Below are 17465 nucleotides of genomic sequence, written 5' to 3'. Positions count from 1 at the left end.
TATAATTGTACATATTGTAACGACCCTGGGTTTATAAGCGCGGATATCGACTCTGCCGCTCGAGCATGCTTTTGCGGCACAGTCGATAGCGCGCCGGACTTCGGCTCGAAGGTTGAGGGTTCAAGACTTGCTCCCTGCCTGTTTCTTTACATTGGTGTCAGAAGTGGGATCCCAGGGTCGTCACAATATTTTACGGTATAGTCCGCGATCGTCACGAGTTCAAAGGTAATCAGAGCAACAACAGACTACTGCAGCGGCTCACATTTGTTTGGAGCGAATGTTGTGCATTATGAAATGTAGCTAAAACTTAGGAGAGTTATGCTTTTGAAATGGTTCTTCTTGTGTAAAAACATGCGCTTAAACTGCCTGCTTCCAAAATGAAGACGCCGCTCTAGAAAAGCTACAAATATACAGTGTATTTCTTGCAGCAAACTATGACTTATGTCATGTCCTCCCCACTGGTCCACAAGGGCAGGTTATGTCTGTATCACACTATTACATCGAGTACAGCTAGATTCATCAAACTGACACGTAAGTAAGAGCGTAAATATCGAATTGAAACGAATTGTAATTTGAAAGCTGCTTTTGAGATTGATGTGAACATTGCATAGACCTACAGGTAATATGATGGATGAGGATAGTAGCTAGTTACTCAGTAACTTCACCACATGCATTACCTTCTCAGATCAACAGCAAAGAACATTATTCCTTGCTCCAAGGCAAAGGGATGTCCACGGTCTACGTCCAAGCCAAGACAGGACAGTCTGGTGGCCTGGGTTTCGAGGACTGTTCTGTAGAGGAGGAGTGGAGGGCTCCAAGCAGCAGAAGCTAGAGGACCTCACTAAGAACATCAGAGGCAGACAGTACAAGAGGATCATAGTGATGGCCGGGGCTGGGATCAGCACGCCTAGTGGTATCCCAGACTTCAGGTGACAAGTGGTATATTTTAAATGCTTGAGGTGCACTTGACCTGTGGGCAGGGTGCGGGTTTGCACTTTTGGGATGATTCCATTGGTTGCATTGTAGTGGATGAAGAAGTTAAATCAAATGCAACCTCAAGTATTTGGAAAGTGTTTGAGATTTTCAGTCAACCCATGTCAGGAAAACAATGAATGCACAGACTTTGTAGGAAACCTTTTTCTCCCTAATTTCCTTGGACAGGTCCCCTGGCAGTGGTCTCTATGACAACCTCCAGCAGTATAATCTTCCTTACGCAGAAGCCATCTTCGAGATCAACTACTTCCATCACAACCCCAACCCTTTCTTTGCCCTGGCCAAAGAGCTGTACCCAGGCAACTACCAACCCAACCTCACACACTATTTCGTACGGCTCCTTCATGACAAGGGCCAGCTCCTCAGAATGTACACGCAGAATATCGACGGCCTGGAGAGACGTAAGTTGATCCTCTAGTATGACCATATTGCAAAACAGTTAAGATAATACACACAGGAGCCTGTCATCTCTCTCTCTATCTCACTGTGTTTCACTGTGTGTGTGACTCTAGTGGCAGGAATCCCCCCTGAGAAACTGGTGGAGGCACATGGCTCATTTGCTACTGCTACCTGTACTGTGTGTCTGAGAGACTACAAGGGGGAGGAGCTACGTGTGAGTCGGTTAACTCAAACTATTCTCAGAGCATTTCCCTGTTACAACTTATTGATACTATTGAGAAGGTCAATCCATCTAGCTCTGATACTGTCATTTCCCTGTTACAACTTATTGATACTATTGAGATGGTCAATCCATCTAGCTCTGATACTGTCATTTCCCTGTTACAACTTATTGATACTATTGAGAAGGTCAATCCATCTAGCTCTGATACTGTCATTTCCCTGTTACAACTTATTCATACTATTGAGAAGGTCAATCCATCTAGCTCTGATACTGTCATTTCCCTGTTACAACTTATTGATACTATTGAGAAGGTCAATCCATCTAGCTCTGATACTGTCATTTCCCTGTTACAACTTATTGATACTATTGAGAAGGTCAATCCATCTAGCTCTGATACTGTCATTTGTGAAAGATTCTTAAGTTTGAAAGAGAATACTTTGATGCAGTGGCTTGTTGTTAAAATATATCTACTTTTGATTTCCTGTATTTCTCCTGTGTGTTTGTCTGCTTCTCCGTCCCTGGTTTAGCCTGATATTATGAAGGGGACAGTCCCTAAGTGTCCCACTTGTAAGGGCGTGGTGAAGCCTGACATTGTCTTCTTTGGGGAGGAGCTACCTCCTCACTACTTCAGCTACCTGAAGGACTTTCCCCTGGCAGACCTCCTCATTATCATGGGGACCTCTCTGGAGGTGAGGAACACTGCTATTAATGTGGTGTTATAGCTCAGTTGGTAGAGCATGGTGTTTGCAACACCAGGGTTGTGGGTTCGATTCCCACGGGGGGCCAGCACAGGAAAAAAATGTATGAAATTGTATGAAATGTATGCATTCACTACTGTAAGTCGCTCTGGATAAGAGCGTCTGTAAAATGTAAAATGTAAATGTTAACTGGCTGTTATTAAGCTGTTATTCACAGTTATAAACATGTTATAAACCAGTTAATACGCTATTCTCCTGTTCACCTGTCAATCAGGCAGGACAGGGTTTCACTCAGTAGTCCAGGGGTCCTATAAAAGATATCTCCTATCTATATATTTATTTATTTATTACTGGAGACTTATAAAAGCATGTTGTTCCTTGTCAATACCCTAGGTGGAGCCCTTTGCCAGTCTGGCTGGAGCTGTGAGGGACTCTGTCCCTCGACTGCTTATCAACAGAGACCTGGTGGGGCCCTTCGCTTGGGGGACCCCGCGACACAACGATGTGGCCCAGCTAGGGGATGTGGTCGGTGGGGTGCAGATGCTGGCTGATGCCCTGGGCTGGAACCACCAGCTGGAGGCTCTCATGGCTGCCAATACTAAGAAGGTTGGTTATGGGAAATCATCTGATTTACACACATGTCACGTACACATTTAACCCACAAACACACCTAAACCCTGATTTTCAGAGCATTCAGAGACTTAATATATATCAGGGATTCTTCAAAGTCTGGACAATCCTTGTCCGGCAGGAAAAATGTATTTCTATATTAAAAAAATTAAATAATTGTTGCGTTATTTGACTTTAAATAATATTTCTCTCAAAACTGTAAAAAATGTATCTGCAGATTTGGTCGACTCAGTCAGATTTGTCTGAAGTCCTAAATGAATCAGGAATGAGCAGGGACAGCTCTACTATAAGGACCCCTTATTCATGTCCTCATTACATGGAGTGCAACAAGGCCAGTCATGGTCTGGAAAGTTCTCAAATTTTGATAGAATTAATAAACAATATTGAAATCACTATGGCCACAACCATAAACTGTCAACTCCATCTCCCTGATAGGATATTCATTTTGGTTCAAATATGTTTATTTTAATGAGGTTTTAGAGTCATAAAGCACCTGAGTAAAAACTAAATTGCTACTTTATATAGCACTTGAATGAATAAAGCTGGAGGCTTTACATTTTTGTCAACTCCATAATACAAACTCCTCAGATTTTCATATAATGTCAATTCTGTCTAAAAAATCTGATAGATTGATGCTTTTATTTGCAAATTTTGTAATGAATTATTTTCTATATTTTACTAAACGTTTGTTTTGAACTTCTATTTTTAGAGGCAAAAAAAGTCTGTTTTGAGTATTTGTTGTTGACTCCATCAGTGACTTGGCAACTCCGTCACAGATGGCTTACCCCCTCAACATACCTCGTTCTGAAACATATACTTCAACTATTGAAGTACTTGCTGTGTTAGACCTAAGGGATAATGTTTGCTTTATACATTTGTTTTATGTTCTGAATGTAGAAAAACATATCAACATGCTAATGAAATGAGCCTGGAGCATTATGTAGCGCTATAAAATAAAACAAACAAAGTTTGTAGATTTTAATTTAATGTAAGGGACAATCTATGGAAAATAGAGGTGTGTTCATGGAGTGGAACTGACCTTCCACAGAGATACATTCTTTGGAAAATAATGTAAAGAATCTCGAGTTGATTATCCCTTTTATACCAAAGCTATAATTTTAACATATTTTCCGCTAGGAATGTGTTCATTTTCCGGTAGAAATGTGTTCAACATCCACTGAAGTAGCTAGCGAGTTTACTAGACAGCTTCAGGAGTTGCCATGGTAACCAAACAGACTTGCTAGCTTAGCTAACCAAACCATCAGTCCCAGCTTGCTATTATGAACATCGAATTCAACAATGGCAATCATGTTTTCAATTTGACTTTTGCTTTCAAAAGCAGCTCAAACATAGAACATGTAAGAATGAACTATAGCCAATGAATTCTATCATACCATGCGTTATAGGGAAATAATGCACACTCTAGAATGCCCTTCAAGCCAATCAGAAACAACTATTCAACAATGCCAATGGTATAATTAAGCAATAAGGGTGTGGTATATGGCCAATATACCACGGCTAAGGGCCGTTCTTAGGCAGGACACAACGTGGTGTCAGCCAATCAGCATTCAGATTGGCTGAATTCAGATTAGCTGAAAGCCATGGTGTGTATATATATACCACGGATATGACAAAACATTTATTTTCACAGCTCTAATTACATTGGTAACCAGTCTATAATAGCAATAAGGCTCCTCTGGGCTCGGTCCAGGCACTCTGGGTTGCGTCGTGCTTAGGAACAGCTCTTGAATAATCGAATGTTAGAATTAAACAATCAAGGCATTTAAACACTTGTTGAGCAATAAACGTAATGTCTTTTAAGGTGTCTGGTGTTGACTTCATTTGTAATATTAAGAAAAATATTTGCGAAAAAAGTTTATTTCCTCATCTTTCAAGAATCCTGATGTATTATAATGTATGCCATTGAGCAGATGTTTTTATCCAAAGTGACTTAGTCATGCTTACATCCATTTTACATACGTGTGGTCCTGGGAATCAAGCAGCACTATCCTGGAGTTGCACTGAGCTACAAAGGACCACTTCAAAATATAAATTCAACCTCACTATGTGGATTTTGTGTTTCTTTTTTAATTTGCAGGCTACAGAGAAGGAGGAATGAGATGGTCAGTGTCTTTAAGATACCATTCAGAATGCCTCACCGCTGCAGTCCACCTCAGTCCACCTGCCTCATAGCTCAGGACTACAGCAGAGTGTCTACTCAGCAGAGAATCTATAATTAAATGAACTCTCTTCAACAGACTTTGATCCACACACCGGTCAATCAGCACAACACCGGTCAATCAGCACAACACAAGAGGCAGCAATGGTTTCCTGTCTGGCTTTTTGGAGGAAGATATTTAGTACAAATTGGGAATGTATTGGGTTGGTTAATTTATTATATTTATTAGTCTTCTGTGAAATGTGTAAATATCTTGAGATATTCTTTTATGCTTTTTATTCTGTCTCATGTACAGTTTTTGCAGTAAATAATTACCGTAAAGATCCGTACAGAGCTGGTTTTGTTGTCAATGTCATCGACCAGACCTGCAGACCATGATGCTGCTAATGATCTTGGCACTTCGAAACCAAATCAGCTACTGTTTTGTCAGTCACAAGAGATTATGCTGCTAATAAAGCTGAGCAACAATTGGAACTCGTGGTGTGTGTCCATGTGGCCACCAGATGGAGCTAAAGTACAGTATTGTGAACTCCGTTCAGCCCTCTTGAACTCAAATAGGTCATTGACAGGGGTGGTTCTGGGGACGGGGGGGCCAGTGCCCCTGCAGACCCCCTTGAGGCCCCCCTAAATGTGGAGTATGAAATAATTTTTACATAACAAATTTTTGCTATCGTTCTTTTTTTACATCTGTTATTAGACAGTGGCAACGCGGAACACTAATGATTATGAACATGGTGTTTTGCCTGCTAATGCCTGCAATGCAGTGAAGAAAACGATATGACAACAATAACGTCTAATGTAACTGGCCCCTCTAACAGTACAACTGGCCCCAGCTTGGCCAGTTGAAATGGTCTAGAACCGCCACTGGTCATTGATTCATTAAATGGAATTCAATCAATGCAGTTATACTTTGTTTAAGGTCAAATCCATTGACCTGTGAACTTCCTAATGGACAATGCTGCTGAAAGTCACAGGATGAGGACAATGGTAGATCTTCCAGGGCTATGGCTACCCTAACCCCCCCCCAACCCCTCCCAACGTGAGTACACACCCGAGATGGTCATACTACAGGACACTTTGAAATGCCCTTCCACGGCTTCCACCCTGCATCACAGCCTTGACTACCTGTCACACCCCATCCTAATGTTAAATAACACCATTAATAATTTAACTTGTTTCTATACTGTCCTGACAGGTTTGCATCAAAGAGATGCACATTGGGTACGAAATGATGTCAGATTCTCTCAATAGTAGTAGGTGATTGGACCTAGGCAATGAGAAACTTAACTAGCTCATAAATACCTCTAGGTAGAAGGTTAGTCACACCACAGTGGATTCATTTTACTGACAGAAGTTGACAGTTGGTCAGTCTTGATACAAAATATTGAACAGAAATACAATGATTCATTGGATCAGTATAAAACTTTGCACATTCACTGCTGCCATCTAGTGGCCAAAATCTAAATTGGACCTGGGCTGGAATAATACATCATGGCCTTTCTCTTGCATTTCAAAGATGATGGTTAAAAATAATACAAAACGTTTTTTTTTTTTTTTTTGTATTATCAGATTTATATTCTCCTACATTCCTTTCACATTTCCACAAATTTCAAAGTGTTTCCTTTCAAATGGTACCAAGACTATGTATATCCTTGCTTCAGGGCCTGAGCTACAGGAAGTTAGATTTTGGTATGTTATTTTAGAAGAAAATAGAAAAAAGTGAGCAGATCCTTAAGAGGTTATTCTGTTATGCTCCACAGCCGTTAGAATGAGTTTAATCTGTTGTAGTCCAGTCGTTAGAATGAGTTTAATCTGTGTTGTAGTCCACAGCCGTTAGAATGAGTTTAATCTGTTGTAGTCCACAGCCGTTAGAATGAGTTTAATCTGTTGTAGTCCAGTCATTAGAATTAGTTTAATCTGTGTTGTAGTCCACAGCCGTTAGAATGAGTTTAACCTGTGTTGTAGTCCACAGCCGTTAGAATGAGTTTAATATGTGTTGTAGCACACAGCCGTTAGAATGAGTTTAATATGTGTTGTAGTCCAGCTAGAACCATGTAGGTAAATGAGTTTAATATGTGTTGTAGCACACAGCCGTTAGAATGAGTTTAATATGTGTTGTAGTCCACAGCCATTAGAATGAGTTTAATATGTTGTAGCCCACAGCCATTAGAATGAGTTTAATATGTGTTGTAGTCCACAGCCATTAGAATGAGTTTAATATGTGTTGTAGTCCACAGCCATTAGAATGAGTTTAATATGTGTTGTAGTCCACAGCCGTTAGAATGAGTTTAATATGTGTTGTAGTCCACAGCCATTAGAATGAGTTTAATATGTGTTGTAGTCCACAGCCATTAGAATGAGTTTAATCTGTGTTGTAGCACACAGCCATTAGAATGAGTTTAATATGTGTTGTAGCACACAGCCATTAGAATGAGTTTAATCTATGTTGTAGCCCACAGCCATTACGTTATTGGCTGCTAACAGTATTGATTGTCACACATAATGAAGGTAATGATGTTGCCCTGCTCACTGAAACACACGCCAACAGAAGACCTCAATCTGTTGTAATCAATAGAGATTGTGTGTCCATTTTGTGAGTTATAATTGTATTTCTGCGTTGGTAGGCCCACCATCATCTCCTGTAGGGTGGTTAAATGACAGAGGCTGACAGAGACATGGAGCTGAATATAGAAACACAGAATCACTAGGAGATGTGTAGTAACTGACCCAGTAAACTGCTACCAATATGATAGAATGATGTAATAACTGACCCAGTAAACTACTACCAATATGATAGAATGATGTAATAACTGACCCAGTAAACTGCTACCAATATGATAGAATGATGTAATAACTGACCCAGTAAACTACTACCAATATGATAGAATGATGTAATAACTGACCCAGTAAACTACTGCCAATATGATAGAATGATGTAGTAACTGACCCAGTAAACTACTGCCAATATGATAGAATGATGTAATAACTGACCCAGTAAACTACTACCAATATGATAGAATGATGCAATAACTGACCCAGTAAACTACTACCAATATGATAGAATGATGTAATAACTGACCCAGTAAACTACTACCAATATGATAGAATAATGTAATAACTGACCCAGTGAAGGAGGATCATCCTGACGTAAACTACTACCAATACGATGTAATAACTGACCCAGTAAACTACTACCAATAGAATAATGTAATAACTGACCCAGTAAACTACTACCAATACGATGTAATAACTGACCCAGTAAACTACTACCAATACGATGTAATAACTGACCCAGTAAACTACTACCAATACGATGTAATAACTGACCCAGTAAACTACTACCAATAGAATAATGTAATAACTGACCCAGTAAACTACTACCAATACGATGTAATAACTGACCCAGTAGACTACTACCAATACGATGTAATAACTGACCCAGTAAACTACTACCAATAGAATAATGTAATAACTGACCCAGTAAACTACTACCAATACGATGTAATAACTGACCCAGTAAACTACTACCAATACGATGTAATAACTGACCCAGTAAACTACTACCAATACGATGTAATAACTGACCCAGTAAACTACTACCAATACGATGTAATAACTGACCCAGTAAACTACTACCAATATGATAGAATGATGTAATAACTGACCCAGTAAACTACTACCAATATGATGTAATAACTGACCCAGTAAACTACTACCAATACGATGTAATAACTGACACAGTAAACTACTACCAATAGAATGATGTAATAACTGACACAGTAAACTACTACCAATAGAATGATGTAATAACTGACCCAGTAAACTACTACCAATACGATGTAATAACTGACCCAGTAAACTACTACCAATAAAATAGTGTAATAACTGACCCAGTAGACTACTACCAATATGATAGAATAATGTAATAACTGACCCAGTAGCATCCTGATGTAAACTACTACCAATATGATAGAGTAGCATATACAGTTTACATACACCTTCGTCAAATACATTTAAACTCTGTTTTTCACAATTCCTGACATTTAATCCTAGTACAAATTCCCTGTCTTAGGTCAATTAGGCTCACCACTTTATTTTAAGAATGTGAAATGTCAGAATAATAGCAGAGAAAATGATTTATTTCAGCTTTAATTTCTTTAATCACATTCCCAGTGGGTCTGAAGTTTACATACACTCAATTAGTATTTGGTAGCATTGCCTTTAAATTGTTTCACTTGGGTCAAATTCTTCGGGTAGCCTTCCACAAGCTTCCCACAATAAGTTGGGTGAATTTTGGCTCATTCCTCCTGACAGAGCTGGTGTAACAGAGTCAGGTTTGTAGGTCTCCTTGCTCGCACACACTTTTCAGTTCTGCCCACAAATTTTCTATGGGATTGAGGTCAGGGCTTTGTGATGGCCACTCTAATACCTTGACTTTGTTGTCCTTAAGCCATTTTGCCACAACTTTGGAAGTGTGCTTGGGGTCATTGTCCATTTGGAAGACCCATTTACTACCAAGATTAAACTTCCTGACTGATGTCTTGAGATGTTGCTTTAATATATCCCCATAATTTTCCTGCCTCATGATGCCAGCTATTTTGTGAAGTACACCAGTCCCTCCTGCAGCAAAGCACCCCACAACATGATGCGGCCTCCCCCGTGCTTCACATTTGGGATGGTGTTCTTCGGGCTTGCACGCCTCCCCCTTTTTCCTCCAAACATAACGATGGTCATTATGGCCAAAAAGTTATATTTTTGTTTCATTAGACCAGAGGACATTTCTGAAAATAGTATGATCTTTGTCCCCATGTGCAGTTGCAAACCGTAGTCTGGCTTTTTAATTGCGGTTTTGGAGCAGTGGCTTCTTCCTTGCTGAGCGGCCTTTCAGGTTATGTCGATATAGGACTCGTTTTACTGTGGATATAGATACTTTTGTACCTGTTTCCTCCAGCATCTTCACAAGGTCCTTTGCTGTTGTTCGGGATTGATTTGCACTATTCGCACCAAAGTACGTTCATATCTAGGAGACAGAACGCGTCTTCTCCTGAGCGGTATGACGACTGCGTGGTCCCATGGTGTTTATACTTGCGTACTATTGTTTGTACAGATGAACGTGGTACCTTCAGGCATTTGGAAATTACTCCCAAGGATGAACCGGACTTGTGGAGGTCTACAATTTGTTTTCTGAGGTCTTGGCTGATTTCTTTTGATTTTCCCATGATGTCAAGCAAAGAGGCACTGAGTTTGAAGGTAGGCCTTGAAATACATCCACAGGTACACCTCCAAATGACTCAAATGATGTCAATTAGCCTATCAGAAGCTTCTAAAGCCATGACATAATTTTCTGGAATTTTCCAAGCTGTTTGAAGGCACAGTCAACTTGATGTATGTAAACTTCTGACCCATTGGAATTGTCATACAGTGAATTATTAGTGAAATAATCTGTTTGTAAACAGTTGTTGGAAACAAAAATGACTTATATCATGCACAAAGTAGATGTCCTAACCGACTTGCCAAAATTATAGTTTGTTAACAAGAAATTTGTGGAGTGGTTGAAAAACAAGTTTTAATGACGCCAACCTAAGTGTATGTAAACTTCCGACTTCAACTGTATTTGTCTGTCTGTTGTTGAAGGTACGGAAATACTTTATCAGGGAAAAAATATACTATTTCAGAGTTCTTTCAAGCATTGAATTGTAGACTTGAATTACAAAATGGTGTCTTATTCATACAAGTGAAAGTTGAGACTTTATGTGAGAAGGAAAGTGAAACTGTAAAAAACCCTCATCTGGATCAGAAGGATGACAGGCCAGTGGTCAACATTCCTCTTCATCTGGATCAGAAGGATGACGGGCCAGTGGTCAACACCCCTCTTCATCTGGTTTAGAACGATGACAGGCCAGTGGTCAACACCCCTCTTCATCTGGATCAGAAGGATGACAGACCAGTGGTCAACACCCCTCTTCATCTGGATCAGAACGATGACAGGCCAGTGGTCAACACCCCTCTTCATCTGGATCAGAAGGATGACGGGCCAGTGGTCAACATCCCTCTTCATCTGGATCAGAAGGATGACAGGCCAGTGGTCAACACCCCTCATCTGGATCAGAAGGATGATGGGCCAGTGGTCAACACCCCTCTTCATCTGGTTTAGAACGATGACAGGCCAGTGGTCAACACCCCTCTTCATCTGGATCAGAAGGATGACGGGCCAGTGGTCAACACCCCTCTTCATCTGGATCAGAAGGATGACGGGCCAGTGGTCAACATCCCTCTTCATCTGGATCAGAAGGATGACAGGCCAGTGGTCAACATCCCTCTTCATCTGGATCAGAAGGATGACGGGTCAGTGGTCAACACCCCTCTTCATCTGGATCAGAAGGATGACAGACCAGTGGTCAACACCCCTCTTCATCTGGATCAGAAGGATGACGGGCCAGTGGTCAACATCCCTCTTCATCTGGATCAGAAGGATGACAGGCCAGTGGTCAACACCCCTCATCTGGATCAGAAGGATGATGGGCCAGTGGTCAACACCCCTCTTCATCTGGATCAGAAGGATGACGGGTCAGTGGTCAACACCCCTCATCTGGATCAGAAGGATGACAGACCAGTGGTCAACACCCCTCTTCATCTGGTTTAGAACGATGACAGGCCAGTGGTCAACACCCCTCTTCATCTGGATCAGAAGGATGACGGGCCAGTGGTCAACACCCCTCTTCATCTGGATCAGAAGGATGACGGGCCAGTGGTCAACATCCCTCTTCATCTGGATCAGAAGGATGACAGGCCAGTGGTCAACATCCCTCTTCATCTGGATCAGAAGGATGACGGGTCAGTGGTCAACACCCCTCTTCATCTGGATCAGAAGGATGACAGACCAGTGGTCAACACCCCTCATCTGGATCAGAAGGATGACAGACCAGTGGTCAACACCCCTCTTCATCTGGATCAGAACGATGACAGGCCAGTGGTCAACATCCCTCTTCATCTGGATCAGAAGGATGACAGGCCAGTGGTCAACACCCCTCATCTGGATCAGAAGGATGACGGGCCAGTGGTCAACACCCCTCTTCATCTGGTTTAGAACAATGACAGGCCAGTGGTCAACACCCCTCATCTGGATCAGAAGGATGACGGGCCAGTGGTCAACACCCCTCTTCATCTGGATCAGAAGGATGACGGGCCAGTGGTCAACACCCCTCTTCATCTGGATCAGAAGGATGACGGGCCAGTGGTCAACACCCCTCTTCATCTGGATCAGAAGGATGACGGGCCAGTGGTCAACACCCCTCTTCATCTGGATCAGAAGGATGACGGGCCAGTGGTCAACACCCCTCTTCATCTGGATCAGAAGGATGACGGGCCAGTGGTCAACACCCCTCTTCATCTGGATCAGAAGGATGACGGGTCATTGGTCAACACCCCTCTTCATCTGGATCAGAAGGATGACGGGTCAGTGGTCAACACCCCTCTTCATCTGGATCAGAAGGATGACGGGCCAGTGGTCAACACCCCTCTTCATCTGGATCAGAAGGATGACGGGCCAGTGGTTAAAACAAATGTACTGGAAGAGTGAATGTGTTTGTTTTCCTGTCAGACAGATTGGTTCTATGCTTCAGATGGTATATTTAATCTGTTTGCTGCGTATGCAGAGAGCAAAGTAAAAGCACATGAGAGAGAGACAATACCGCATTATACAGACAGTATATACTGTATGAGGAGGTTTGGACTTTGTTAAAGCAGTATCTTGTAGTTTCATGTATGATGTCCATATTAGGACAGCCTCAGCGAGCGCCTATTCAGTTCAATGAAAGAGAGGGTATAGGCTTGCATACAAAGTTGACAGACTCCAATATGGTCCTTTTGCCATTTTTTAAAATATATTGTGTTCTTGCAGCAGCAGAGGAAAAAACTTAACACAGGAGAAGAGCTTATTCAACCTGTTCATTATAGGGCTGGTTGTTGGATGTTGATCAGTATTGATCAGTCATGTCAGGGGAAATTAGGCTCTATTCTGTTCGACTGCTATGTTCTACTCTGTTCTGTTCTGCTCTGTTCTGTTCAACTCTAATCTGTTCTACTCTGTTCTGTTCTACTCTGTTCTCCTCTACTCTACTCTGTTATGTTCTACTCTGTTCTGTTCTGCTCTGTTCTGTTCTACTCTGTTCCCCTCTACTCTACTCTGTTATGTTCTACTCTGTTCTGTTCCACTCTAATCTGTTCTACTCTGTTCTGTTCTACTCTGTTCCCCTCTACTCTGTTCTACTCTACTCTGTTCTACTCTACTCTGTTCTGTTCTGTTCTACTCTGTTCTCCTCTACTCTAATCTGTTATATTCCCGCTCTGTTCTGTTCTGCTCTGCAGATTCGGGTGGATACCATCCTCCTTATAATACGAGCTTTGTTTCCAGACGGTATCAAAATTGTCAATTAATGTTACACCCACAGAGCTGCAATAGTCTCGTAGCCAGTTATGGAGGGCTAAATGTCTGCTGAACCGTTCAATGCCACGCTTTAGGGAGGGCAGAGGGCCAGATATTATGGGGTGTTTGTTGGTGTCAAGTAGTGACCCAATCAGTTCTTTAAAATCCATCTTCAGCTGCTCTAAACTGCCCTTCATAATGTCATTCGACCCCACATGAACCATGACAGTATCAGCCCCAGGTGACTGACTCACAGCCTCGGGAATCAACCTGGTCATATCCTGAACTTTGACCCCACATGAACCATGACAGTATCAGCCCCAGGTGACTGACTCACAGCTTCGGTAATCAACCTGGTGATATCCTGAACTTTGACCCCACATGAACCATTACAGTGTCAGCCCCCCCGGGAATTAACCTGGTCATATCCTGAACTTTGACCCCACATGAACCATGACAGTATCAGCCCCAGGTGACTGGCTCACGGCCTTGGGAATCAACCTGGTAATATCCACAAAGTCTTTGACCCCAGGTACAGATAAATACCTCACCATCGAACTCCCTAACACAATAGCCAGAATGATCCGTCCTCTGCCGTGTCTCGATGCTGATTACGAGGCCAGAGCCACAGTGCTCACCTGAGAAGAGGGCTGTTGCGACGCCGGCTGCATGCAGGCCACGTCAGCCAAAAGGTACAGAGCTCTGATCCAGAGAGCACGGCCCAGTGGAGGGGGTCCAGCGGAGGGGGTCCAGCGGAGGGGGGTCCAGCGGAGGGGGTCCAGCGAAGGGGGTCCAGCAGAGGGGGTCCAGCGGAGGTGGGTCCAGCGGAGGGGGGTCCAGCGGAGGTGGGTCCAGCGGAGGGGGGTCCAGCGGAGGGGGGTCCAGGGGAGGGGGTCCAGGGGAGGTGGTCCAGCGGAGGGGGGTCCAGGCTGTGCTCAGGCAGTTGATTGACTAGGACAGGGAGGGGTAGCTGGAGGGACAGCCATGGAGGGAACATCCAAGTCCCCGGCAGAAGACAGCTGGTACAGGGGCTAAAAGCTATTTGAAAGTCTTACGTCCGGACGAGGGGGAAGAAAGCAGGCACACCGAGAATGATTCTTCTCCTTCTTTCTGGTTCCAACACGCATCAGCCGATATCACTAAGTGATATACAGAAACCCAGCCTAAAACCACAAACAGCAATGCAGATGTAGAAGCACGGTGGCTAGCATCCATTTACGCTCATCTGGAGTCGAGCAATGAGCAGCCATTTTCTGGTTCAAGCTAGTAGAGGGGTGCAGTGACGGAGTACAGTGTATACAGTGATCTGCTACTGGTATATAGTACTGGTACTCCCTGTACATAGTACTGGTACTCCCTGTACATAGTACTGGTACTCCCTGTACATAGTACTGGTACTCCCTGTACATAGTACTGGTACTCCCTGTACATAGTACTGGTACTCCCTGTATATAGTACTGGTACTCCCTGTATATAGTACTGGTTCTCCCTGTATATAGTACTGGTTCTCCCTGTATTTAGTACTGGTTCTCCCTGTATTTAGTACTGGTTCTCCCTGTATTTAGTACTGGTACTCCCTGTATATAGCACTTGTACTCCCTGTATATAGTACTGGTATTCCCTGTACATAGTACTGGTACTCCCTGTATAGAGTACTGGTATTCCCTGTATATAGTACTGGCACTCCCTGTATATAGCTCCACAGTGATCTGGTACTGGTACTCCCTGTATATAGCTCCACAGTGATCTGGTACTTCCTGTATATAGCTCCACATTGATCTGGTACTGGTACTCCCTGTATATAGCTCCACATTGATCTGGTACTGGTACTTCCTGTATATAGCTCCATAGTGATCTGGTACTGGTACTTCCTGTATATAGCTCCACAGTGATCTGGTACTTCCTGTATATAGCTCCACAGTGATCTGGTACTTCCTGTATATAGCTCCACAGTGATCTGGTACTTCCTGTATATAGCTCCACAGTGATCTGGTACTTCCTGTATATAGCACCATTCTTGTGTATTTTATTTTATTCCTCTTGTGTTACAATGTATTCATTTTGTTTTTACTCTGCATCGTAAGGGAGGACTCTGAAATTAAGCATTTCACAGTAAAATCTGTTGTATTCAGCGCATGTGACAAATAACATTTTATTTGATAGTGCCCATAGGGCTGTGGTCAAATGCAGTGCACTATAAATAGGGGACATTTGGGATACACATTAACACCCTAACAAAGTGGAACTAAAAGGAATCCTTTCACACAGATGAATAATGCAACATTCCATTTCCAAGTCACAATGTCATGACAACCATCGTCATGATCACTCACCTGTCAATCAGAGATGAGTGACACTCAGCTGTCCAGTCCAGAGGGAAGCCCACTCATCCTTACTCATTTAATCTGGATTAGCTTCTGTTGGATCATCGTCCCGCTCCACTTAACTGCTGAACAAACCGTATGTTAATCTAACCGTGGAAATTGAATGACAACCGTCATTCCCATCCACGTTTAAAGACTCTCTCAACCTCAACAGATTGCCTTCCATGTCACGCCCTGACCTTAGAGATCCCTTTTATTCTCTATTTGGTTAGGTCAGGGTGTGACTAGGGTGGGCAATCTATGTTTTCTATTTCTTTGTTGGCCGGGTATGGTTCCCAATCAGAGACAGCTGTCTATCGTTGTCTCTGATTGGGGATCATACTTAGGCAGCCTTTTCTCCACCTTTTAGTTTATGGGATCGTGTTTTTGGTACTGTGCTGTGTAGCCCTACTGAACGTTACGTTTGTATTTGTTTTGTTTCGGTGTTCATTGAATAAAGAAAGATGTACGCCCACCACGCTGCACCTTGGTCCAATCCTTCCATCAACGAGCGTAACATTCCATCTGGTAACATGGAGATAAAGTGAATAAATAGAACTGCAGTTTCCAAGGGTCAAGAAAAAATTGATTTTTAATCAAATTACATTTCATCGAGACTCTTAAAATTGATACTCTCAACGGCCTCTTGAACTTTTATTTAAAAATGAACCTGTAGGTCAAATCAAAAGGTAAACAAAACACGCTACATCTAGCCTGGTAGAACCAGCCCAGTAAAACAGAATGGCGGCTGTGTAAACGACATCACGCTGTTTGCTTAGCGAGTACCACTTTCTCCTGATTCAGCTCGTACCTGGAACGAACTCGGGACCTCTGCCTTGCTAGCACGTGACCGCCCTCCTGAAACGTCTTACCAGAGGGTGCCACGCAAAAAGCCAGCTATTCACTGGCGTAAGTGGGGTCTGTTCAGGCTGAGGAGTAAGTTTCACACATCCCCATGTGCAACAAATTCATTGACCAGGCTGGTTCCACCAGGCTATGCAACATCACCAGCGCTGACGGTTTTTATTTTGTTCGTTTTTTTGTTTTATCTCGTTACTGGATCTAAAGACCTGGACCAAGACACCTGGTTAGGGAGAGAGCCTGGGACAGACCTGGACCAGGACACCTGGTTATAGGGAGAGAGCCTGGGACAGACCAGGACACCTGGTTATAGGGAGAGAGCCTGGGACAGACCTGGGCCAGGACACCTGGTTATGGAGATAGTGATAACAGTGTATCCCACTATCTCAGATTGTTATCAGAGCCCTGGGGGAACTCTGATTGAATCATATCCAGGAAATGATCCAGTTTGAACGTACATGAGAGAGAAGAGAGAGCCTCCAAACCACTCAGCATGGCTAGGTGGCTGGTGGTGCTGGGTGACGATCGTGATAGTGTGTCATCACGTCTCTCTCTTGCACTATGTACGTCATCAAAATGGTCACATATGCTATCTCTCTCAATTCAATTATCTCTCTCTCTCCCTCTTCTCTCTCAGTAAAACATGTCACCAACTGCAGCTGGATCTCTGATGTTCCCAGAGTTTCTCATGGTT

At 42.8% G+C, this 17465-nt stretch overlaps 1 protein-coding gene across 3 annotated transcripts; it reads left to right on the top strand.

Annotated features, from left to right (window-relative positions):
* Positions 1-99: 99 nt before the first annotated feature.
* LOC106592787 (NAD-dependent protein deacetylase sirtuin-3) lies at positions 100-5596 on the top strand. 3 transcript variants are annotated; one of them, XM_045708330.1, is made up of 8 exons: positions 100-225; positions 429-531; positions 686-929; positions 1162-1394; positions 1506-1606; positions 2143-2304; positions 2707-2919; positions 5042-5596. In XM_045708330.1, exons 2-8 carry the CDS (start codon positions 435-437, stop codon positions 5060-5062), a joined length of 1071 nt encoding a protein of 356 aa, XP_045564286.1. In that variant the 5' UTR covers positions 100-225; positions 429-434; the 3' UTR covers positions 5063-5596. The 3 variants fall into 3 exon arrangements, with proteins under 3 accessions (XP_045564286.1, XP_045564285.1, XP_014039596.1); XM_045708329.1 differs by having other exon boundaries at positions 195-296; XM_014184121.2 differs by lacking the exon at positions 100-225 and having other exon boundaries at positions 233-531.
* Positions 5597-17465: the final 11869 nt, after the last annotated feature.

This window comes from Salmo salar, chromosome ssa26 (genome assembly GCF_905237065.1).
Source record: "Salmo salar chromosome ssa26, Ssal_v3.1, whole genome shotgun sequence".
Taxonomy (NCBI): domain Eukaryota; kingdom Metazoa; phylum Chordata; class Actinopteri; order Salmoniformes; family Salmonidae; genus Salmo; species Salmo salar.
The sequence above is the reverse complement of the archived record's forward strand: the minus strand, read 5'-3'. Positions and strand labels throughout refer to the sequence as shown.

What these genes read in the sequence shown, in the direction of transcription:
- LOC106592787 (XM_045708330.1), top strand. Translation starts at nt 435, where the DNA reads ATGACTTATGTCATGTCCTCCCCACTGGTCCACAAGGGCAGGTTATGT. An exon ending in AGTGGTATCCCAGACTTCAG is followed by an intron (nt 930 to 1,161) that starts GTGACAAGTGGT and finishes TTCCTTGGACAG; the next exon opens with GTCCCCTGGCAGTGGTCTCT. An exon ending in TGGCTGCCAATACTAAGAAG is followed by an intron (nt 2,920 to 5,041) that starts GTTGGTTATGGG and finishes TTTAATTTGCAG; the next exon opens with GCTACAGAGAAGGAGGAATG.